The sequence below is a fragment of the Cherax quadricarinatus genome, chromosome 74 (assembly GCF_038502225.1).
Source record: "Cherax quadricarinatus isolate ZL_2023a chromosome 74, ASM3850222v1, whole genome shotgun sequence".
Taxonomy (NCBI): domain Eukaryota; kingdom Metazoa; phylum Arthropoda; class Malacostraca; order Decapoda; family Parastacidae; genus Cherax; species Cherax quadricarinatus.
Window position 1 is genome coordinate 3,095,362 of NC_091365.1, and position 25,242 is coordinate 3,120,603.

The window sequence follows — 25,242 nt, forward strand, 5'->3', positions numbered from 1 at the left end:
AGGTAAAATTACACGTGTGTTGTATAAATAAGAAAATAAGAAAGGAGGAACACTGCAACAGGCCTGTTGGCCCATACTAGGCAGGTCCTTTACAATCCAAGGCAGGTCCTTTACAATTGTTATTATTATTATTATTATTATTATTATTATTATTATTATTATTATTATTATTATTATTGTTGTTGTTGTTGTTGTTGTTGTAATTCAGTACCTCACCCTCCAACCCCTGCACTGAGCAAATATTGAAACAGCAAATTAATAAGATGTATAAACCCAGAAGCAGGAGAGTCTGGTTTGTGGTTGCTTGCTTCCCACAGGATGGGTACGTTCATATTTAATGATTATATAACAATTTAGGAAATATACAAATAATTTAAGGCAGTATTATAAATTTGGGTTATAGTTACCGACTACTATACGGCGAAGCTAGTAAAATAAATAAAAAATAAATCCCTATTTCCACATTATGCAGAATATTTTGCAAAATTGGAAAACATTATTAAGTTTATTCAAGTATAGGTACATAAATACGATTACACAAATTACTATACATATTAACATGTGTAAATTACCTAGGGTAATCCAAAAAGTGACTTATTGCCATCGGGGTCCATTAAATGGGAGGCCTGGAACACCCAGGTTATGCTGAGTATTTTGGGTCATTAGTTTACATTTTACTATACATGCAACCTATGTATATCACGGAATAAGTAAGTATTTCTTTTGGAAAGTTGAACTTTGAGAGATAATAGGTAAAATAGTACTTTAAATTTCTTTATAACCGAATTAATGAAAATAATGCAGAGGCAGATGATGCACGGGCTTTGTTGGGTTATTAACCCTCCGGGTTTGACACCATTGTCTTTATTCCAACTCTCATTGATTAATAATCTGGACAAAGTCTTTATCAACTAATACCCGAGTTTCGACTAGTGCTGGTAACCTTATCTGTAAATAATTCCCCTATTTTGATTTTGGAACTACCTACCCACTCAGGCTCGCAGGTCTACCTTATATAGTGTCATAATAATATAATAATAATACTTAAACAACCATATTGACTATAGTTTCATGTAGATTAGACAACCATGGAAAAATACCCCGGCATAATAGTGGCTTTCTTTGTACACTTAACAAATCAAAATTGTAATTACACATTCTAACCTTTTCAAAGAAATAAAATCTTTATTCTTTATTCTGAAGTCACTGATTATTTTTGCTATCCCAGGTAATTTACACATGTTTTTCTATATAGTTTGTGTACCTGTAACTCAATAAACTTACAATTAAACTTGATAAAAGCAATATAGAAAGTACTAATAGCATATTCACTTCTCTTGTATCCATTTTAACTGATAATTTTATTTTTACAACTGTCTAATTCTAAGAGATTGTATGTACAGGATTGGAAACGAAAAATCTTTGAATGGATTGGGCATAATAGAAAGAAGATTCAACCATGAGGAGATAAAATACAATTGCAGGTATCCAATACATCATAGGAAAGCCTCAAATACTACTTTTAGCATGTTTTTTTGCTACCATTAATTTTTGGTGGCTAGTTTCTTTTTAATAACTATGACCATAAATCATTGTTTTCTTTTTTTTATAGCATAATACAGTTGTACCATCATGGCTGCTAGTGAAAGGAAACAAGAAGAATGTCATCTACTGCATTTAGTGAACATGATTCAGCTGACAACCAGAAAAACTAAACTACAATTTGACGAGTTGGTTGCCATGGTAAGTTCTAAATTTTTTTGTATGGAATGCTAAAGTCTTAGGTTAGAATCCTTGGGCATCTGAAAAGTTCTGAGTTTTTTTGTGTTGCTTATAATATGCATTTTGAAAGGTGAGATATCTGCTAAAATTAAGTACAGAAGAGCAACTGATCATAACTGTCAGCCTCGGGTGTTGCTTTAATTAACAACTGTCCACATATATAACATTCGTCATTCAAGTCAGTACCTGACCATCCAGGCTGTGGCTTGTATGTCGGTTTATGTGTGGCCAGCAGTAACAGCCTAGTTGATCAGGCCCTCATTCACCACAAAGCCTAGTCATGGACTGGCCCGCAGGGGTGTTGACCCCTGAAACTCCCTCCAGGTATACTCCAGGTAATGTGTACCCCTAAAACATTCATCACAAATGTGTACCCTTGGTTATATTTCATTACAATTCATTGATAGAACTACTGTATAGTAATGTAATTTTATATCCACAATTATAAATAAATTTTTTTATTTTAATGCTTTAATGTTTCAATATTTAATACAATAATTTTTTCAGGAACAGTTGTGTTGGTAATGGAAATCTTATGGTTTCTACTTATTAGAAAAGTAATTAAAAAGGTACTCTGAAGAATGCCTTAATTTTTTATGGCAAAACGAGTTAGACTCAAATGTTTCCGATGAGTATGGAAAGAGAGAGTTTTCAGAGTGGGTTTTTATTGTGATGATATTTTCTCAATCTTGAGCTTCATGACTTAATGAAGCTCAACACAGCAAAATATCATCAGGATAGAGACTTGTGCTGCAAACTCTCTTTCCAGAGTGACGTGAGTTATTGGGAACCAACCTAGAAATCAAATGAGAGCAAAAAAAGAGCATATATTGTGCAAGTACAGTATATATAACTAACACTACAGTGCAGAAAATTACTGGATTGTCTTGAGGTTATAATTGTCACACATTTGTGCTGGCATGTAAGAAGAAGTGCTGAGAGATAAGTGTACTTAAGCATACTTGTCTCTCTTTAAAATTATGTGTTGAAAGGATGCATATTATTTAAACTCTTCCTCATGCCATCAGTAAAGACTAGTCAATGGTCCAAGTCTGACTGAATTGTTGCCAAAAGCATCTTTCTCCTATGTGTGGGTTATTTGTGTATTGTTCCAATCACAGTATTGTGTCCTTTTGTTCTTTAACCTGTAAACGGTCCAAACGTATATATACGTTTTTTCAACATTTGAAAGTATGTAAAAAAGTAATCTTCTTTTTGTTTTTCTACATTTGAAAATGTGTAAAGAAACTTTGATCTACTTTTTTTTTGTTATATTTGAAAATATGTAAAAAAAAAACTTAGATCTACTTTTGTAGCACTACACACGTGAACGTAGATCTGCTTGGACCGTTTACGGGTTGAAGACATACATAACTACATATTTCAGCTCAGCTGCCATCTCTTGGATTTTGCACATGATTTTCAAGACTGCAGGTTCTTGAGCTCTATTGAGGCTTAATGAAGGTGGAAATGAAAGGAAGAGTTGGAGAGTTATAAAAAATGTGATGTATCCTTTTCTTTTATGTGCAGAATTATAATTAGGAATACTGCTGAGCTTTTAAAAAAAAATTTTTTGATTATACAGTGGACCCCCGGTTAACGATATTTTTTCATTCCAGAAGTATGTTCAGGTGCCAGTACTGACCGAATTTGTTCCCATAAGGAATATTGTGAAGTAGATTAGTCCATTTCAGACCCCCAAACATACACGTACAAACGCTCTTACTTAAATACACTTACATAATTGGTCGCATTGGGAGGTGATCGTTAAGCGGGGGTCCACTGTATATACAATACGACTCCCATATCCACGAGGGATATGTTCCAAAGACCTGCCATGGATACTGAAACCGTGTGTAGTAGCAAACCCTATGTATAAGTCCTATACATACCTGTTATAAAGTATAATTGATAAATTATGCACAATAAGTGGAGAATTATCACTTTTTCACTGATAAGAAGCACTTCACGGCTTCTCTTAGGCTTTGAAGAACTGCTAGTTTCTCTACTTTTGCACTTTGGGCCATTATTATGCAAAATTAAGAGGTATTTTTGGGCCATAGTAAACCGTGGATAACTGGAACTGTGGATACTGAATCAGCGTATATGGGATTTCTACTGTAATCATTTAAAAGTTGTGTATGTACTATAAGGATTTAAAATACGTATAGTAATGTAAAAAATGAGTCATGCTTCTAAAGTTCCTCCCTCTCATTGTTGATAAATGCTGAATGTTGTTGGATTTCATACTTATTCAATACGTACTATTGCATGGCTCAAATTTACTGAAGTTATAAAAAACTGAGATCCATAAGAGGAGGTGTCTACCTGTAGGATACACTAGGGATGCCTCTGGGCATCAATGCCCCCATGGCCTGGTCCCAGACCAGGCTGCCTGGAGGATCAAGGCATGATCAACCAGGCTGTTTGGTGGCTGCATGCAGTCCAACATATAAACCACAGCCCAGTTGGTCAGGCACTGATTTGAGGATCTTTTCCAAGGCAGTAGAAGTTCCTACATCTCAAAAGTAATAGCAGATCCAGCAATACTCCTATCGCTTAATTTATGGAATCATTTTATGTGTACCTCATTAAACTACCTTTTTAATTTAAACCTAATGATTTCATCTTTTTGTCACCTTCTGTTTCACCGTGCTGCTTTGCTATATACAGTATGTACTCGCTTTTCTGTCCGGATATACATGCACATTAAGATAGATAAGCTCAGATCATTTTATTTCCCAGTTACGGGCATGTTACTGATACAGGTATTCTGTGGATAGGCCCCGACTTTGAAATGATCTGAGGTAGAAGTAGGGCTTTTAACTTGTATTGTGTAAATGAGTTTTTATGGGAGAGGGACAGGACTATAGAAACAGCTTTGACTATCTTGATCTTAATCTATGTTCATGTCTTATGGGATAAATAATAATCTGCTGTGTATATATTCTGCTGGAAAATACGTTCTGAACTCTTTTATATTTATTATTTGCAGATATCTGATGCTGCCTGTAATGCAAAATTTTTACCTCATCATAAATTTCAACAAAAGGTTCCACAAGTGAAGAGCCAGTTTCAAAAATTGCTTGACATCCATAAGTCTATACAACTGATGCTTAGAGAATACATTAAAAGCTGTACATTTGGTTTGTATTTATATGCTTCTACCATGCTTCAGACTCGTAGGAATGTTGCAATAGGAAGTGCTGGGAGTAATAAGTAAGAAATTGTGATAAGTCTGTGTACATTGGCAGAGATGAATACCTTGTTGAGAAAACATTTAGAATTTGAAATGATTTCTGAAATTCAGAGTTTTAGAATTAGACCAAGAACTTCAAAATTTATTTTAGAAAATCTTTACTACATCTGTATATCAGTAGCATGATGCTTTCTCAGCTGCCCTCACATAGATACACAGTAATCCATTAAAATTTGTTTAGATGTAATAAATTATCATTAGATGTAATAAATTTTCTTTAAATGTAATAAATTCTCTTTAGATGTGGTAAATTCTCTTTAGATGTGATAAATTCTTTTTAGATGTAGTAAATTTTCTTTAGATGGTAAACTCTGTAGGTGTTATAAACGTTTTTTTTAGAGCATTAAGCTCTCTTTAGAAAATTGGTACACTGTCATTAGATGTAAAATCTTAAATGTTAGTAAAATCACTTTAAAATGTTGGCAAAACAGTAGTAAATTATTAGTAAATGACAAGATGTTAAGCCACATATAATGCTCATTACAGCATAATGTTTGTATTTTTTTTTTTTGAGCATTACTATAATGGTTTTATGTTGTTAAAATTTTCTAGGTAGTAGGTTGGTAGACAGCAACTGCCCAAGGAGATACTACTGTCCTGCCAAGTGAGTGTAAAATGAAAGCCTGTAATTGTTTTACATGATGGTAGGATTGCTGGTGTCCTTTTTTTCTGTCTCATAAACATGCAAGATTTCAGGTACGTCTTGCTACTTCTACTTACACTTAGGTCACACTACACATACATGTACAAGCACATATATACACACCCCTCTGGGTTTTCTTCTATTTTCTTTCTAGTTCTTGTTCTTGTTTATTTCCTCTTATCTCCATGGGGAAGTGGAACAGAATTCTTCATCCGTAAGCCATGCGTGTTGTAAGAGGCGACTAAAATGCCGGGAGCAAGGGGCTAGTAACCCCTTCTCCTGTATAAATTACTAAATTTAAATAGAGAAACTTTCGTTTTTCTTTTTGGGCCACCCTGCCTTGGTGGGATACGGCCGGTTTGTTGAAAAAAAAAAATGTTGTTAATTTTAAATTTAGTAAGAGAGATGTATGTATTAAATGAAACACCCGGTACCTAAGGTCTTTGAAATCCATTAAACTTAAAAAAACGAAAGTGGCCATTTTGAAAGCTGCATCACCTGGCAAGGAAGTGGCAGGATCTATGTACAGTAGGTTGACAGACAGTGATGACCCAGGGAGGTACTACGGTCTTGTCATATGATGACCCAGAGATATTACTGTCCTGTCATGTGATAACCCATGGAGGTACTACTATCCTGTCATATGATGACCCATGGAGGTACTACTATCGTGTCATATGACGACCCAGGGAGGTATGTACTACTGTCCTGTTATATGATGACCCAAGGAGGTACTACTATCCTGTCATATGACGACCCAGGGAGGTAGTATTGTCCTGTCATTTGACGACCCAGGGAGGTACTATTGGCCTGTCATATGACGGCCCAGGGAGGTACTATTGTCCTGTCATATGACGACCCAGGGAGGTACTATTGTCCTGTCATTTGACAACCCAGGGAGGTACTGTTGTCCTGTCATTTGACGATCCGGGGAGGTACTATTGTCTTGTCATATGACAACCTAGTGAGGTGCTATTGTACTGTCATATGAGTGTAAGAAGAAAATTTGTTGAATGTGTTTGCACTCTGACAGAATTGCTGCTCTTGTTTTTAGCCTTAAAACATGTAAGATGACAAGTCAGTCTTCCAGTATGTAAGTTTTAGGATTAATTTGCCTGAAATGGGTGGGCTGCAGAAAACTATGAAGTTCAACGATGAGAAATTTCAATTACTCAGATATGGTAAACATGAGGAAATTAAATCTTCATCAGAGTACAAAACAAATTCTGGCCACAAAATAGAGCGAAACACCAACGTCAAAGACCTGGGAGTGATCATGTCGGAGGATCTCACCTTCAAGGACCATAACATTGTATCAATCGCATCTGCTAGAAAAATGACAGGATGGATAATGAGAACCTTCAAAACTAGGGAGGCCAAGCCCATGATGACACTCTTCAGGTCACTTGTTCTATCTAGGCTGGAATATTGCTGCACACTAACAGCACCTTTCAAGGCAGGTGAAATTGCCGACCTAGAAAATGTACAGAGAACTTTCACGGCGCGCATAACGGAGATAAAACACCTCGATTATTGGGAGCGCTTGAGGTTCCTAAACCTGTATTCCCTGGAATGCAGGAGGGAGAGATACATGATTATATACACCTGGAAAATCCTAGAGGGACTAGTACCGAACTTGCACACGAAAATCACTCACTACGAAAGCAAAATACTTGGCAGACGATGCACCATCCCCCCCCCAATGAAAAGCAGGGGTGTCACTAGCACGTTAAGAGACCATACAATAAGTGTCAGGGGCCCGAGACTGTTCAACTGCCTCCCAGCACACATAAGGGGGATTACCAACAGACCCCTGGCAGTCTTCAAGCTGGCACTGGACAAGAACCTAAAGTCAGTTCCTGATCAGCCGGGCTGTGGCTCGTACGTTGGTTTGCGTGCAGACAGCAGCAACAGCCTGGTTGATCAGGCTCTGATCCACCAGGAGGCCTGGTCACAGACCGGGCCGCGGGGGTGTTGACCCCTGGAACTCTCTCCAGGTAAACTCCAGGTAAATGCTCTGCATCAGTGATTTTCTTTTGAAAATACACTTACCATCCGAATTACGACCTGCTCGACATACGACCATTCGACTTATGACCTTGTTTTCTATGCCAAATTTCTGGGAAATAAACAAGTGTTTGTGTTGTACACAGTGTTTATTCTAAACCTTACAGTATAAAATACAGTACTAACAGCATAAAAAGTAAAGTAAAAAATGAAATACCAAAATAAAACAATAAAATAAAGTCATTACAAAAATGTGATGTTGATATTCAGTAGTAAGGTTTGAGTTACGTCCATTTCGACTTACAACCGGTTTGTTGGAACCGAACTCGGTTGTTTGTAAGTCGGATGGTACCTGTATAGTAATAATTGTATCATATTGTATCTTTCATAATTATGTGAAAACTAACCACATGAACTGCAACTCATCTGTTGTAATGTTTCTGTATATTTTTAAAGAAATAGAGATTTTAATTTTTTCAATATACAGGTATCACTTGCTTTCTTCAGTAGATGGAGTATGTGGAGTAAAGAGTTGATGGCTGTCAGGTCATCAACTCTTTACACCACATAATGAGAATCTTTGGTATGTTTCATACATTTGCCATTGCAAAGATTGCATATCACAAATCCATGGCTAGCCAGTTGTAAAACTAGCAGGCTAGTGCATTATCCACTGTACCATATGAACCTGGTGTATGGTGATAGTACACTTTGCCTGTTTACAGTTGTGTCTGTTATGATTTTGTGAGTCATATATCATGTCCATGTCCACCGCTCAGATACAGGTTTTTCCTTTTCCGTTTACCGAAAACCTAAGCACAGCGGCATGTACATTCACTACTTTTCCTATCATGCTTCCCCTGTCAAGAAAAGTGTTCTTATCTCCCTCTTTCTCCGTGCCCTCTGCATCTGTGATCCTCAGTTCCTTCCAGCAGAAATTTCCACTCTTCATAATTCGTTTTCCCGTCTTGGCTACCCTTCCCATTTCATAGACTCTGCCTTCTCACGTGCTAAACGTAATTTCTTCTCTCCCAAACTCTCTACTCCTGGGAACTCTTCTGTCCTCTGCCTTCCCTACATTTCTGGTCTTTCTAATCTCAACAATTCTCTCCGTCCCTTAGGCATCAAGCTTACTTTCCACCAGACTAACACTCTTCGCACTAATCTCGTTCATACCTCTCCTCCCTCTACAGATGTTCCTGGTGTCTACTCTATTTCTTGCTCCTTCTGTCCTCTTCAATACTTTGGAGAAACTGGCTGATCTCTTTCTGACAGAATTAGGGAGCACAAAAAAAGTGTTAGGCTTGCCGACACTAACAATGCTCTGTTCTGTCATGTCAGAGATCACAGCCATCCTATTGACTGGTCTTCCACTAAAACTGTTTTCCCTACTTCCAACTCTAACAGTTGCCGTCTAGTTGAATCCTCTCTAATACACAACTTGTATGTATGAATCTTAGTCCTGGCTTTGTCTCTGTAGATGCATTCCTCTCCCACTACATTGTAAAATGCTCCAAACTTCAGAACACCCGTGATTTAACCTGATTCCTCATTTTTTCTTCTTCTCCCTCTTCCCCTTTCCTCTTTCCTTTTTTTGTCTTTCTCTCTTCTGTCGTGTGTTTCTGTTCCTTCATTATTTATTTCATCACTTTGCCTTCCCCCCACCTCTGTGCACTTGCTCTCCCTCTGTGGGCACCTAGCTCCCTTGCAGTGCTCCCCTTTCTTTGTATTTGACTGGCTCCTCCTCCTTAATTCCCCACTACTACCACTACCACTACTACTACTACTACCACCACTACTACTACTACCACCACCACCACTACCTCTTCCTGCCTATATATAGCCATCCTGCTCCACTTCTGGTTAGTGTGACTTTGTAAATGGTCCAAGTCGGACCGAAACGTCGTCGTAAGCTCCTCTCTTCTATGTGCGGGTTATTTGTGTATTGTTCCAGTCACGGTATTGTGCCTTTTTTTGTTGTTTAGGTAAATACAAACACAATCATACCCTGCCTTACGTCATTTCGGCTTATGTCAAATTTGCCTTTATGCCATTTTTCTAGAGTAAATAAAAGTTCAGCAAATGTCATTACGTCTCATGTTACATCACTCAGCAACTTTACCTACGTCATAATAAAAGGACATGAAATAATTAAATTTTCTTTAAAAATATATTTAAAAATACAATGCGTAAAAATTAACAATAAAAGATACAAGAAGCTAAAAAAATTAAAGCACGTACAATAAAAGCACATGAAAAAATAATAAAATGTAAACATATACAATAAAATATTTCCATTGAGAAATTGTATACAAAATGTCTGTCATGTAGTTCCGCCATCTTGCTGTGTGGCGGTGTTGCTGCAGGGGTGATGCCATATGCATTTTTGCCCATGCTGCAATCGTGTGCCTGCTTTGCTTTTCGCTGTTATTTTTGTGATATTCCTTTACTGTGTCTTTGTTAGCCATGGGTCCTAAGAAGGATAGTGCTAATGATTCGAAGTGTAACGTGGTTACGATGGATGATGAGTTCAATATGATTAAATGTCATTCTTTAATGCTTTAATGACAGTTATATTCTCTCGTGTGTTGTTTATGCTAATTGTGTTTTTTTGTCATACTTAAGACATTTTTAAGGGTATATCACAAGGTAAATAGCATATTTTTTTAATTGTGTTCATTATTCTTTTAAAAATATGGCTTAAATATGTTTTAAGTGCTTAGGTTTAGCAATAGTCATATTTTTTTGCGAGTTATTTATGCTAGTTTTATGGTGTTTGTCATCATTTTAAGGCATTTTTAAGGCATTATGTCCAGTTTACATTAAAAACCGTGTTACATCATGGCTCTTGGAACCAATTAATGACCTCGGGCAGGGTATGACTGTACTGCAAAAATGGGACATTGCATAATAGTGAATTTTCCTAAATGGGGTAAATGTGTACACTTTGTTGGTTTTCCTCTATTACATATTAATATCTTGGGATTTTGATATATTATTTTTTAAGTATGTAGTTCTCAAGTAATTGTTTTAATTTTTATGGAAACACAAATACAAATATTTATATGAAATTTATTTTATAACATATACAATAATCTGGTTGCCATTTCCATTGCCATTACCATTTCAGAGATTAATTCAGTATATTTTTTCTTGTTCAATATAATGTATTTATTCTCAGTCTCATTTCAGATCTGTGTGATTTGGAAAGCATTTGCAAGTCTGATGAGGGTTCACTGGCTAAATGGCAGAAATTTGAAAACAGAGTTGAGACTCCTGGAGAGCTGAACAGAACCTCACAAGATTTAGAACTGAAAATAAGAGAGAGAGATGCAGAAACACATTGCTGTCAGTTGGTGCCTTTTAACAATGAGAACAGTGTTATTCACTCTCTGCCTAAGGAATCATCAGTTCAAACTACTGCTAATCAGGTTGATGACTCACATCTTACAAGTAGCACATTTATAGGTAATAATAATAATATGTATATTTTTCCTAGGTAGTAGGTTGGTAGACAGCAACCGCCCAGGGAGGTACTACCGTCCTGCCAAGTGAGTGTAAAACGAAAGCCTGTAATTGTTTTACATGATGGTAGGATTGCTGGTGTCCTTTTTTCTGTCTCATGAACATGCAAGATTTCAGGTACGTCTTGCTACTTCTACTTACACTTAGGTCACACTACACATACATGTACAAGCACATATATACACACCCCTCTGGGTTTTCTTCTATTTTCTTTCTAGTTCTTATTCTTGTTTATTTCCTCTTATCTCAATGGGGAAGTGGAACAGAATTCTTCCTCCGTAAGCCATGCGTGTTGTAAGAGGCGACTAAAATGCCGGGAGCAAGGGGCTAGTAACCCCTTCTCCTGTATATATTACTAAATGTAAAAGGAGAAACTTTCATTTTTCCTTTTGGGCCACCCCGCCTCGGTGGGATACGGCCGGTGTGTTGAAAGAAAGAAGAATAATAATATGCATATTTTTCCTAGGTAGTAGGTTGGTAGACAGCAACCGCCCAGGGAGGTACTACCGACCTGCCAAGTGAGTGTAAAACGAAAGCCTGTAATTGTTTTACATGATGGTAGGATTGCTGGTGTCCTTTTTTCTGTCTCATGAACATGCAAGATTTCAGGTACATCTTGCTACTTCTACTTACACTTAGGTCACACTACACATACATGTACAAGCACATATATACACACCCCTCTGGGTTTTCTTCTATTTTCTTTCTAGTTCTTATTCTTGTTTATTTCCTCTTATCTCCATGGGGAAGTGGAACAGAATTCTTCCTCCGTAAGCCATGCGTTTTGTAAGAGGCGACTAAAATGCCGGGAGCAAGGGGCTAGTAACCTCTTCTCCTGTATATATTACTAAATGTAAAAGGAGAAACTTTTGTTTTTCTTTTTGGACCACCCCGCCTCGGTAGGATACGGCCGGTGTGTTGAAAGAAAGAAAGATGTATATTTTTTCAACAAACCAGCCACACCCCACCAATGCAGGAGAACTGAACAGGAAGAAACTAAGTTTTTTCACATTTAGTAATTTATACAGGGGAAGGGGTTACTAGCCCCTTGCTTCCAGCATTTCAGTCGCCTCTTACAAGAAGCATGGCTTGCAGAGGGAGGATTCTTCTCCAATAATAATAATGATAATTTGTAAGAATTTTTTATATACCAAATGCAGTACATACATGGTATGACATTTATTTTAAATGTAATTATAGCAACTGCTTTTTTTAAAGGCTATATTACTTAGTATGTTAAGTAAATCTAGGCTAGGGATTAATTAAAGATCAAATTCAGTATTGATAATGATATTTAATTAATAATTTCATAAAAAAATTATATACAGCACTGTGTGAGGATGTTTCTGTTCAAGTATCATCTCATATGTGATGGCTGGGCATTTTTAAAAAGACAGATGAAGAATATGTGCTGGTGAGTGCATTTTATTTGGGTCATCTTTTCTTGGGAAAACTGCTGATGTGCTCATGAAAAAAATGCAGTACTGTATGTAGACACTACAGTCCTTAGTTAGCAGAGATGTTATAATACTTTAGTGAAAAATCACTGTTAACATGAAAATGCAATAGTACTCATATAGTGCATAGAAAAGACTGAATGCATGTTAACAAAATCCTAGTTAACCCCCTCAAGGAAAGTTTCTTGATGCTGGTGAGGGGCTCTTGATCTAGGGAACTGGATCTGTGCTCCAGTTCCCTGAATTAAGCCTGAATACCCTCCACATCCCCCCTCACAGGTGCTGTATAATCCTACGGGTTTAGCACTTCCCCCTTGATATAATTATAATAATCCTAGTTAACCACTTAAATATTTTCATGCAATTTTTAAATATAGTAATGTTCATTTTTTCTTCTAGTAACCATGATTGATAAGGCATTGTAGTTGATGCCATTCTTCAGTGGTGAGACCTCACACTTGTAAATGCATATAAAATGTTAAAAATACTTATGCATGTCCACTCCACAATTTATGTCATGTTGAACTGCAAACATCTTACTTTTCTAATAATTTTTATTGAATCAGTCACCATCAATTGATACAAAATTTTATGATTTGTATGTTTGTTCTAGTTGTATGAACATTTTACCACAATGTCAAAGCTTATTCTGGAAAAGTTTCAACGATTCTTGCACCTATGTCTTAATGAGTTGCAGACCCTTCAAGGGTCTTGAGGCTGGTGAGGGGCTCTTGATCCAGTGAATTGCATCTGTTCTCTTCTTTTTTGGATTGAAACTGATTGTCTCCCATCCCTCAGATACTGTAGGACCTCTACATGTAGCCTTAGTACTTTCCCATTATAATACTGTAGAAATCATGTCAAGCTAAATTTTTTTTTTTTAACATGCTGGCTGTCTCCTATTGAGGCAGGGTGATGCAATAAAGAAATATTTTCACCATCATTCACATTATTCATCATCTAGCTGTGGAGCTAGATTTTTTTTTTCAACACGTCGGTCGTCTCCCACCGAGGCAGGGTGACCCAAAAAGAAAGAAAATCCCCAAAAAGAAAATACTTTCATCATCATTCAACACTTTCACCTCACTCATACATAATCACTGTCTTTTCAGAGGTGCTCCAAACCTCCAAACTGCCAATATCAAAAACCTCTCCTTTAAAGTGCAGGCATTGTACTTCCCATTTCTAGGACTGAAGTCCGGCTAACCAGTTTCCCTGAATTGCTTCACAAAGTATTACCCTGCTCACACTCCAACAGCTAGATATAAACTTTAAAAAAGCATGGATCAATAATGTCTTGCATGTCAAAATGTGGCATGACACCTGAACAGATTAATAACTTGTATATGAAATAAAAGCACTACCATATTCTTCTCTTGCTTTTGAAAATTATTGTTGAAGATGGTTAAAGTGGTAACATGATCATCTGTGAGAATTTGATGTTCCATCTTAGGATGTTTATAATTATCCCTTTAATCAGCTCTTCTTTTTGGTGTTTAGTGTATTTGTGGAAATATTCTGAACTTATGTGGAGAATGAGGAACCCTTCTGATGAAATCCAATGTAGATTAGGGATATATGTATCAAAGTATAAAGTTATGCTGCAGTGTGTGTGTAGTCAGTAAAAGAAACATTGGTGGGAGACTGGGTCATATTCTAATTTTAAAGTTTCACATTTTTTAAATGTTTGTCAGACTCTATATTTTTTTTATTTTTCTCACACTTAATTAAAAATCTTGCTTTTACAGAAAGTCAAAATAAGAGCAATGAGATTGTGCCATTAGGTGCACTTCCCTGTGTGATCCTTCCATCACCCCAGGTTCCTTTGAATGGTGCACCAGAAGCTGCCATGATCTCACATGTCAATTCTCCTAATCATTTCTACCTGCATCTTGTCAACAGTGAAACTGCATCATTGGACTGGTAATTTCTTTCTGATGTCTTAACAGTTTTTTTTCATGTGCACTTCAAACTTGAAACATCGTAAAATTGTTATTAATTGAAGCTGTTATCAATTATAAGGGAGTGTAGCTTGTTTTTGGTATTAACACTTTCACTCTCCATACATTATTGATGCCAGTGTTCCTTATGTAGATCTGCATCTTGAGCTTAGCTCACACTGATAAAAAGGGCAGTAAATTTTGGCCTAGATATGAAAGAATGGGTCTGTGTAATGAGTGTGCAGAGTATAAAAATAATGCTGCCCAACATGGCGCATGATGGGAAAAGCAAAACTGACCTTGTGTTTGGTTTATGATAGTGAATTTGAGATGTTTTCTAGGATAGTTTTTATGGTTTCTTGGCATTATTTCTAGGATAGTTTTTATGGTTTCTTGGTATTATTTGATAGAATAAAAGACATACTACTGAAATAGACATGATTTTGAAATTGAGCTCAAAGTAGTGCAAATATTCAATTTTTGCTGATATTCCAAAGGACAGGAAAGGCCCATCTACAACTCCCAGTCTATTTTAAGGGTTTTTAATACTTTTTTTTTTTCAACAAGTCGGCCGTCTCCCACTGAGGCAGGGTAACCCCAAAAAGAAAGAAAATCCCCAAAAAGAAAATACTTTCATCATCATTCAACACTTTCACCTCACTCACACATAATCAGTTTTTGCAGAGGTGCCTAGAATACAACAGCTTAGAAGCATATAAGTATAAAGAGACACAACATATCCCTCCAAACTGCCAATATCCCAAACCCCTCCTTTAAAGTGCAGGCATTGTACTTTCCATTTCCAGTAGTCTGGCTATATAAAAATAACCAGTTTCCCTGAATCCCTTCACTAAATATTACCCTGCTCACACTTCAACAGCTCATCAGGTCCCAAATACCATTCATCTCCATTCACTCCTATCTAACATGCTCACGCAAGCTTGCTGGAAGTCCAAACCCCTCACCCACAAAACCTTCTTTACCCCCTCCCTCCAACCTTTATGAGGACGATCCCTACCCCGCCTTCCTTCCCCTAAGGATTTATACGCTCTCCATGTCATTCTACTTTGACCCATTCTCTCTAAATAACCAGACCACCTCAGCAACCCCTCTTCAGTCCTCTGACTAATACTTTTAGTAACTCCACACCTTCTCCTAATTTCCACACTCCGAATTTTCTGCATAATATTCACACCACACATTGCCCTTAGACAGGACATCTCCACTGCCTTCAACCGCCTCCTCGCTGCAGCATTTACAACCCACGCTTCACACCCATATAAGAGTGTTGGTACTACTATAGTTTCATACATTCCCTTCTTTGCCTCCATAGATAACGTTTTTTGTCTCCACATATACCTCAACGCACCACTCACCTTTTTTTCTTCATCAATTCTGTGATTAACCTCATCCTTCATAAATCCATCCGCTGACACGTCAACTCCCAAATATCTGAAAACATTCACTTCTTCCATACTCCTCCTCCCCAAATGATATCCAATTTTTCTTTATCTAAATCATTTGATACCCTCATCACCTTACTCTTTTCTATGTTCACTTTCAACTTTCTACCTTTACACACACTCCCAAACTCGTCTACTAACCTTTGAAATTTTTCTTTAGAATCTCCCATAAGCACAGTATCATCAGCAACAAGTAACTGTGTCAATTCCCATTTTGTATTTGATTCCCCATAATTTTTAATAACTTTTAATACTTCTGATTAAATTACAGGAATGCTGCAAACCATGAACAATCTGTTCTGGTTATATTTTATTATCTGAGGAATAGAGTAAATCTTTTATTTTTGTGTGAATAAGAATTCAAAATGGAAACCATGTGTTATATAGGAAAGGCCTGGGGACATGACTAATGAACAGAGGAGATATTGGTTTTGTGCCAGGAATGTTGACATTGTTTATTATGGAAGATTTTTAAACTGGTATTTTTTTTATTTTGTGTGAAATTGACCAAATTATTGGATTCTGATCACTTTATAGGATAGTTGAAATAGTTCAATGGGCATGTTTCTTGGCTCAGTCGATAGAATAGAAAGCATACTAGTGAAGTAGCTAAGAATTTGGTCAACTGGGACAATGGAATTGTCCTAAAATAACTTGAAATGGGTCAAATTGCAGTGCACAAATTGTACCAAGACTGCTGACTTTGCATCTGTGTAGTTTCTTAACTTTTCCATCATATTTCATACTTTAGGTCTCATTACTGCCTGAAAAAGATTCTCTACCAATTCAGATGATTTTTTTTTTGTTAGGATTTTTTGGACGATGAGAGCGAGTTTCATTTTGGGGGTCTGGACAGTGAAAGGGTTAAGTGCTAAATGGTCTGAAAATGTCCTAATGGTGAAGTGTAACACACATGCCCCCCCCCACACACACACAGTTACTTTCAAATTAGCAGAATTTAATATCTCATATAGGTCTAATACTCATAAAAAAATATCATTGTCATCTTCAGGTTTTGTGAAACAATGATGGAAATATATAAGGATGATGATGAACAATTAAATGTACTTGAACTGCCAGTAGCATCTTGCTGGGCAGCTCGATGGACAGATGGTATGTGGTATAGAGCCTTCATTCTAGCCAACATTTTCTCGGAGGCCACTGAGGTAAGAGCTGTTTCATAAAATAAATTTGGCAAGTAATGTGTGTAAGAGATACTTCAACAAGATGGCATCTATAAAGACTAGAAGAAGGGCAGGCAGTTTTGGCAAAAGACTGTGAATCTCTAATATGACAGAAAAGAGCATTGTAAGTATCAGCAAGTGAGCAGGAGAAAAGGAAACAAGAAAAGGAGTGAGAGTTTTAGCTAGTCAAGAGGCAAGAAGATAAAGGACAGAATTTGTAGAGAAAATGATGAGACATAAAGAGATACTAAGTTTATGACTTTTAGAAAGTCCATAGAAATAAGGTAAAAATGGACAGATAACACAGATATGTTGAACAAGATCAAAGCCAGGAGAACAGAGATTAGAGCATTCAAAGTTTCTGGTTAAAAGTTCTCTTGATGTGATCAAGAAGGATGGAAAGTAGTCAGAGAGCAAGGGTTCAGCCTCTCTAAGGTAATCCTCACAATCAAGGACAACCACCAAATTGCCTTTGTCAGAAGGAACAATAATGATGTTTGTAGTAGCAGACAAAAGAGAAGTAAGGGTAAATTGATAGCGACAAGGAAGGTGGTAATTCTTAAAAAAAACAGGCTATCAAGGGCAGGAATGAGAGCACCACAAATAATGGGCAGGTCAGGTCTTTGCTTTTTGGCCACATGACTCTAGTGTCTTCAAGGTGTAAGCTTTACAAGAAAATAAACATTTATTTATTTATTAACCTTTTCTCAATTCCCTTAACAATCTTGCTCCTTCCATCAAGTTCAAAGTTGACTAGGAATCTAACTCTTTTCTTTGTTTTCTCTCCTTGATGTGAATATCCATCGCTCAGCAATGGGCTTTTCTTTTTCCATTTATAGCAAACAAGTGCACAGTGGCATGTACCTTCACCACTTTTCTTTTCATGATTCCTTTTTCAAGAAAAGTGTTCTTGTTTCTTTTCTCCGTGCCCTCCGTATCTGTTACCCTTAATTTCTTAACTCAGAAATTTCCATTCGTTGCAGCTCATTCTCTCACCTTAGCTATCCTTCTAATTTCATAAACTCTGCCTTCTCTCATACTAAATGCACTTCCTTCTCTCTCAAACTCCCTTCTGTGAAATCTGTTCTTTGTGGTGAAACTGGTTGGTCTCTTTCTGACAGATTTATATAGCACAGAAAAAGTGTTTGTCTTGCTGACACTAATAATGCTCGTTTTTGTCATGTTAGAGATCACAGTCATCCTATTAATTATTCCTCTACCAAAACTGTCTACCCTCTTTGACAAATGTAAAATAGACCTACTAGACCTACCTGGAGTTCATTACCTTTGTAAATTGTGAGTTCATTACCTTTGTAAATTGTGAATTCATTACCTCTGTAACTTGCTCAGCTATCAAAACTTTGGAGTCCAGTCCCTGGACCAATTATGTACCTCTGTAACCTCTGTAACCTCTGTAACCCACAGGATGGGTATGGGGTGCATAATAAACATATTAAACTAACTAAAATTATGGGAGATTGTAAAATTTAGCTATCAATGCACCTAATTTACTGTAAATAGCAATAGGAGTTTAATTATGTTTAGAAAGAAATTCAGTAATAGGCAGTTCATGTTTCAAGATGGTGATGAGCAAGTGTATAATGTGTGGGGAAATGTTTGTTGAAGCAGGACTCTTCTATTTGAGGCTGTGGGAGTAGTCTGTGCTCTTGGCACTGCCTCTCGACTACTCGTGAATGGTTACTCTCTTTTTCCTGGCCTCATGGGCCCTATTTTACCTACTCTTAAAGCTTATGTGGCCTTTACTTCTTCTATTTCAATATCATGATCTTTCCACTTCCTAGCCACCTTCACATTAAAGAACTACAGTATTATAAAACATTCCCAAGACTCATTTGTATCTTTAGCTTCCATCTGTGCCCCTTGACACTGGTCCTCTCCTCTCTAACAGTTTGTCCCTATCTGCATTGTTGAGTATGTTTATTGTAATCATATCTTTCGTTGTTCTTGTATCTTCATTTGTTGTAAGATTTAGGTCCTTAAGCCTTGTTTGTATATCATTCCTCTCATTTTGGAGATTAGTCTGGTAGAGAATCTCGGGACTTCCTCTAGTTTTTTTACGTGTTGTCTCAGGTGGTGGCTCTACACTAGTCCTGGTCTATGTACTAGTGATTAAATGATTGATGTGTAGACTTTGGGTGTACATATTTCTTGAGTAGTGAAATGTTTGGTTATTTAGTGATTGTAAGAGGAAGGTGAAATACAATTACAATGATATCAGTGTTTAGAAAAAGTTTGTGGTTAAAGGAAGATAAGTGTAGAAGGAATGAGAAATGTTTATGTAATTATGAGGTGAAAATGGTTGTGGAAAACTTGAAATATGAAAGGTTTTTACAATGCAAATTTTTATAATGTGGACTATAAGAGGAATATAATTTATGGGAAAAGGGATGAAGAGGCTGGAAAACAGTGAAAATGGCATGAAAAGAAGAGCAGATGAAAACTGGGTGAGACTTAGTCAATAAATTTTAAGAAATTGTTGTAGAAAAAGTCAAGAAAACCAAGGTACAAATGCATTGATTAGTGTATTAAGGAGTGATAGTGGTGAGATGCAAATTGAGAAGGTAGAGGTGATAAACAGATATGTATTTTGAAAATTTCTTGAAAGTAGAATATGAAATACAGAAATTTCTTGTTTGGGATGCTCAGACTGAGATCTATTTGAATGAGAAAAGATTAGGAATTGAGGATGATGGAAGAGAGTGAAGTAGTAAGAAAGGTAAAGGTGTATAAGAGTGAAAGCAGGTGGGAATAATGGTTGGTGAGTTTGTGCATAGGAAGGAAGGGAAGATACCCAAGAATTAGCAGAATGTAAAGGCAAATTTCATTTCTGATTCAGGTCTGGAATTACATATACCTGGAGTATACCTGAAGGGAGTTTCGGGGATCAACGCCCCCATGGCCCGGCCTCATGGTGGATTGGGCCTGATCAACCAGGCTGTTACTCTTGGCCACATGCAAATCTACACACGAGCCACAGCCCGGCTGGTCAGATACTGACTTTAGATGCCTGTCCAGTGCCTTCTTGATGATAGCCAGGGGTCTATTGGTAATCCCCCTTATGTATGCTGGGAGGCAGTTGAACAGTCTTGGGCCCCCGACACTTTTTGTGTTGTCTCTTATTGTGCTAGTGGCAGCCCTGCTTTTCATTGGGGGGATGTTGCATTGTCTGCTGAGTCTTTTGCTTTCATAGGGAGTGATTTTCATGTGCAAGTTTGGTACTAGTCCCTCTAGGATTTTCCAAGTGTATATAATCATGTATCTCTCCTGCTTGCATTCTAGTGGGTACATGTTAAGGAATTCGAGCATTCCCAGTAATTGAGGTGTTTTATCACAGTTATGTGTGCTGTGAAGGTTCTCTGTACATTTTCTAGGTCAGCAATTTCACCTGCCTTGAAAGGTGCTGTTAGTGTGCAGCAATATTCCAGCCTGGATAGAACAAGTGACCTGAAGAGTGTCATTATGGGCTTGGCATCCCTAGTTTTGAAAGTTCTCATTATCCATCCTGTCATTTTTCTAGCAGATGCAGTTGATACAATGTTATGATCTTTGAAGGTGAGATCCAACTTAACTGTTGGCATTCTCACCAGCAGTTAACAGCAGCAGCTACCAGACAGTCTGATAGTGGTATAGCACTTGCAGCAGAAGACAAGGGGAATACCAAGCTGGAAAAGATAGTAGCAAACTGATAATGTCAGTAATTGTTTATGTTGATTGCACTGAATAACCAAATGGTTCTTCTTTTGTTAATCAGAAAGATCAAATCAACCTCAAATAAACAAGGCATTTTTATTTTGCTTAGCTTTTATTTAAGGGTACCTGGCACTACCATGAGAATTATCACCTCATATTGACAGTCCAGTATCTCTTATCTGATTGTCTTGTTCATCAGAAAGCATTTTAACCTTATTTCAGATACCTTCAATGATCTGATAAGCTTATTTTGTATGCTTTCCTCTCCCCTCTCTGACAATTTTACCTGTAATGCAGGCTGTGATTTTTAAATTGGTAACAGCTTATTGCATCACTTATAACCCCCATCTTTTCCTCTTCTAGCACTGCCCTACCCTCAACACTTGCACTTCTCACCTTCCATCTTATTCACTACTATTGTATAATGCATAATGACCCTTACAGGTTTAGTGATTTCTATGAATATAATAATTTGCCTTTATTTGAATGTGTATTTTGGCTTTATTTCTACATGTGAGTACCAGAAAATATGGTTCATCAGAATTTACCAAATTTAGTAATTCTTTCTCATTAGAGTTCACAGGAGAAGGATCCACAAGTGAGAGTTAGTTTTGTTGACTATGGAGATGAGGGGATAGTAAGCACCAAAGACATTCGGGTCTTACATGAAGATCTTACTCTCCTTCCCTCCTTGGCTGTACCGTGTTGCCTTGCCCAGGTATGACTTATGATTCTTGCAGGTCTTTAGTAATGTATGTTATCCTAGGTTTGCACATGAGAAAAAGATGTAGTATATGTATAATACAACAGCTCTCCCCAGTTACCCTCTGCAGTATTATTTTAAAAGAATTGCAATACGTAATTAAAATAAAGAAGAGGCAGAATCCATCATAAATAAAATGATAATTACCAATAGCATGGCTGATCAGAGACTGGGCCATGATTAGCAGTTGGAAGATTAAACCTCCACAACTCCTTGTATTGGAAGACCCACGAATAATATAGTAATAATTACAATTAATAAAAGGGCATATTAGCATTTGCCCCTATACCCTAAGGTATGTGAGACCATAAGCATCTATTTTATATAAAAATAATAACCGGGCTGTGGTTCGTACATCAGTTTGCTTGTGGGTGGCAGTGACAGCCTGGTTGATCATTCCCTGATCCACTTTGAGGTCTGGTCATGGACCGAGCTGCAGGGGCGTTGACCCCTGGAACACCCTCCAGGTGTGCTCCAAGTACGTATTAGTGAAACAAATGTGTCACTTATTTTTTTTTAATGCACCAGCTGTCTCCCACCGAGTCAGGGTGACCTAAAAAGAAATGTAGAAAGTACATTAGTAAAGTATTACATTACTAAATAAATTACATTACTAAATAACTTATATCATTAAATTTAGAAAAAACTAAAGTTTTTTTTTTTTTGCATTTATTAATTTATACAGAAGAAGGGGTTATTAGCTCCCTTTCTCCTGGCATTGTAGTTGCCTTTTATGACACGCTTCATTTACAGAGGAAGAATTCTTTTCCACTTCCCCATGGAGATAAACGCTATGCACATAAAGGGCCCAAAGATCTGGAACTCATTACTGGAACCGGTAAAGGATCCCCTAACTACTTATAAATTTAGGACTTTGCTAAAAAATCATCTTATCTCTCAATACTAACCAAATCAGCCAAAACAACTTCTAATTAGTTATATTATGTGACCTCTAGATTTTTAAACATCTGCCATTCCATGAAATATTACTGCCTGAACAATTGTTTGTGCAAGTTCAAGATTATTATTCTTATAAACCTCAACCTTGACTACCTCTCATTAGTGTTAAGATTAAATAAGATTGTAATAAAGTTAACCACTATTATCTTGTCTAGTTTTAAGTAGTTACTATGTACATACTAGGATTAGTCTGCCCGAAATGCCCCAGCACGATATTGGCTTTCTTTGTACTTAGCAAACCAAAATTGTAATTACGCACTGTAACCTTTACAAAGAAATAAATCTTTATCTTTAAAGGTAAAATATATAAATACAGTTGACCCTCAAACAACATGGTTTTGAACTCCGTGGGTCCACTTATATGCAGACTTTTTCAATTTTTGGGGGGAGATTTTTAAGAAAAAGTTAGGTACGTCACGAATTCATAAAATATTTGTAGATATTAGTGTATTTTATCATTTGCTGCCATAAAATAAACACAAATCAATTATAAAAAAGTTTTAAATTTTCAAAACTTACACACAGACAAACAATTATAGATCATACATGTTCCATTTGCAGTCGAGAGAAATGTAAACAAACATAAAGATGCAATAATATACTACTACTACTACTAATAATAATATAATTATTATTATTATAATTATTTTTTTTTTTCAACAAGTCTGCCATCTCCCACCAAGGCAGGGTGACCCAAAAAGAAAGAAAATCTCCAAAACTAAAATACTTTCATCATTCAACACTTTCACCTCACTCATACATAATCACTGTTTTTAGAGAGGCACCCAGATACAACAGTTTAGAAGCATATATAAAGATATATAACATATCTCTCCAAATTGCCAATATCCAAAACCTCTCCTTTAAAGTGCAGGCATTGTACTTTCCATTTCCAGTACTCAAGTCCGGCTATATAAAAATAACCGGTTTCCCTGAATCCCTTCACGAATATTACCCTGCTCACACTCCAACAGCTCGTCAGGTCCCAAAAACCATTCTTCTCCATTCACTCCTATCTAACATGTTCATGCATGCTTGCTGGAAGTCCAAGCCCCTTGCCGACAAAACCTCCTTTACCCCCTCCCACCAACCTTTTCGAGGACGACCCCTACCCCGCCTTCCTTTCCCTACAGATTTATATGCCCTCCATGTCATTCTACTTTGATACATTCTCTCTAAATGACCAAACCACCTCAACAACCCCTCTTCAGCCCTCTGACTAATACTTTTATTAGCTCCACACCTTTTCCTAATTTCCACACTCCGAATTTTCTGCATAATATTTACACCACACATTGCCCTTAGACAGGACATCTCCACTGCCTCCAACCACCTCCTCGCTGCAGCATTTACAACCCAAGCTTCACACTCATATAAGAGAGTTGGTAACCACTATACTTTCATACATTCCCTTCTTTGCCTCCATAGATAACTTTTTTATGTCTCCACATATACCTCAATGCACCACTCATCTTTTTTCCTTCATCAGTTCTATGGTTAACCTCACATTTCATAAACCCATCCGCTGACACGTCAACTCCCAAATATCTGAATACATTCACTTCTTCCATACTCCCTCTCTCCAATGTGATACCCAATTTTTCTCTATCTAAATCATTTGATACCCTCATCACCTTACTCTTATCTATGTTACCCAATTTTTCTCTATCTAAATCATTTGATACCCTCATCACCTTACTCTTATCTATGTTCACTTTCAACTCTCTACCTTTACACACCCTCCCAAATTCATCCACTAACCTTTGCAACTTTTCTTTAGAATTTCCCATAAGCACAGTATCATCAGCAAAAAGTAACTGTGTCAACTCCCATTTTGTATTTGATTCCTCTTAATTAATCCCACTCCTCTCCCCAACACCCTAGCATTTACTTCTTTTACAACCCCATCTATAAATATATTAAACAACCATAATGACATTACACATTCCTGTCTAAGACCTACTTTTACTGGGAAGTTGTCTCCCTCTCTTCTACACACCCTAACCTGAGCCTCACTATCCTCATAAAACCTTTTTACAGCATTTAATAACTTACTAACTGTTCCATATACTTGCAACATCTGCCACATTGCTCCCCTATCCACTCTATCATATGCCTTTTCTAAATCCATAAATACAATGAAAACTTCCCTACCTTTATCTAAATACTGTTCATATATATGCTTCAATGTAAACACTTGATCTACACATTCCCTACCAACTCTAAAACCTCCTTGCTCATCCACAATCACCTTTGTCTTACCACTAATTCTTTCAATAATAACCCTCCATACACTTTTCCTGGTATACTCAGTAAACCAGGAAAAGTGTATATATATATATTTTTTTTTTTTCAATAAGTCGGCCATCTCCCACCAAGGCAGGGTGACCCAAAAAGAAAGAAAATACTTTCATCATTCAACACTTTCACCTCACTCACACATAATCACTGTTTTTGCAGAGGTGCCCAGAATACAACAGTTTAGAAGTATATATGTATAAAAATACACAATATGTCCCTCCAAACTGCCAATATCCCAAACCCCTCC

General features: G+C 36.9%; 1 protein-coding gene across 5 annotated transcripts in view; it reads left to right on the plus strand.

The window, feature by feature from the left end:
* Window positions 1-202: 202 nt before the first annotated feature.
* Window positions 203-25,242, plus strand: part of LOC128700162 (tudor domain-containing protein 1) — a 58,591-nt gene continuing 33,551 nt past the window's right edge. For 2 of the 5 annotated variants that reach the window (XM_053793142.2, XM_053793146.2), the window contains exons 1-7: window positions 585-710; window positions 1,613-1,743; window positions 4,778-4,928; window positions 10,884-11,159; window positions 14,422-14,596; window positions 17,089-17,242; window positions 21,546-21,689. In XM_053793142.2, coding sequence (XP_053649117.1) covers window positions 1,633-1,743; window positions 4,778-4,928; window positions 10,884-11,159; window positions 14,422-14,596; window positions 17,089-17,242; window positions 21,546-21,689 — 1,011 coding nt within the window. In that variant the 5' untranslated portion in view covers window positions 585-710; window positions 1,613-1,632. Of the gene's footprint in view, window positions 323-584; window positions 711-826; window positions 951-1,608; window positions 1,744-2,289; window positions 4,929-10,883; window positions 11,160-14,421; window positions 14,597-17,088; window positions 17,243-21,545; window positions 21,690-25,242 lie in introns of those variants that run through there. The other 3 variants (XM_053793144.2, XM_053793145.2, XM_053793147.2) reach the window with 3 other exon arrangements.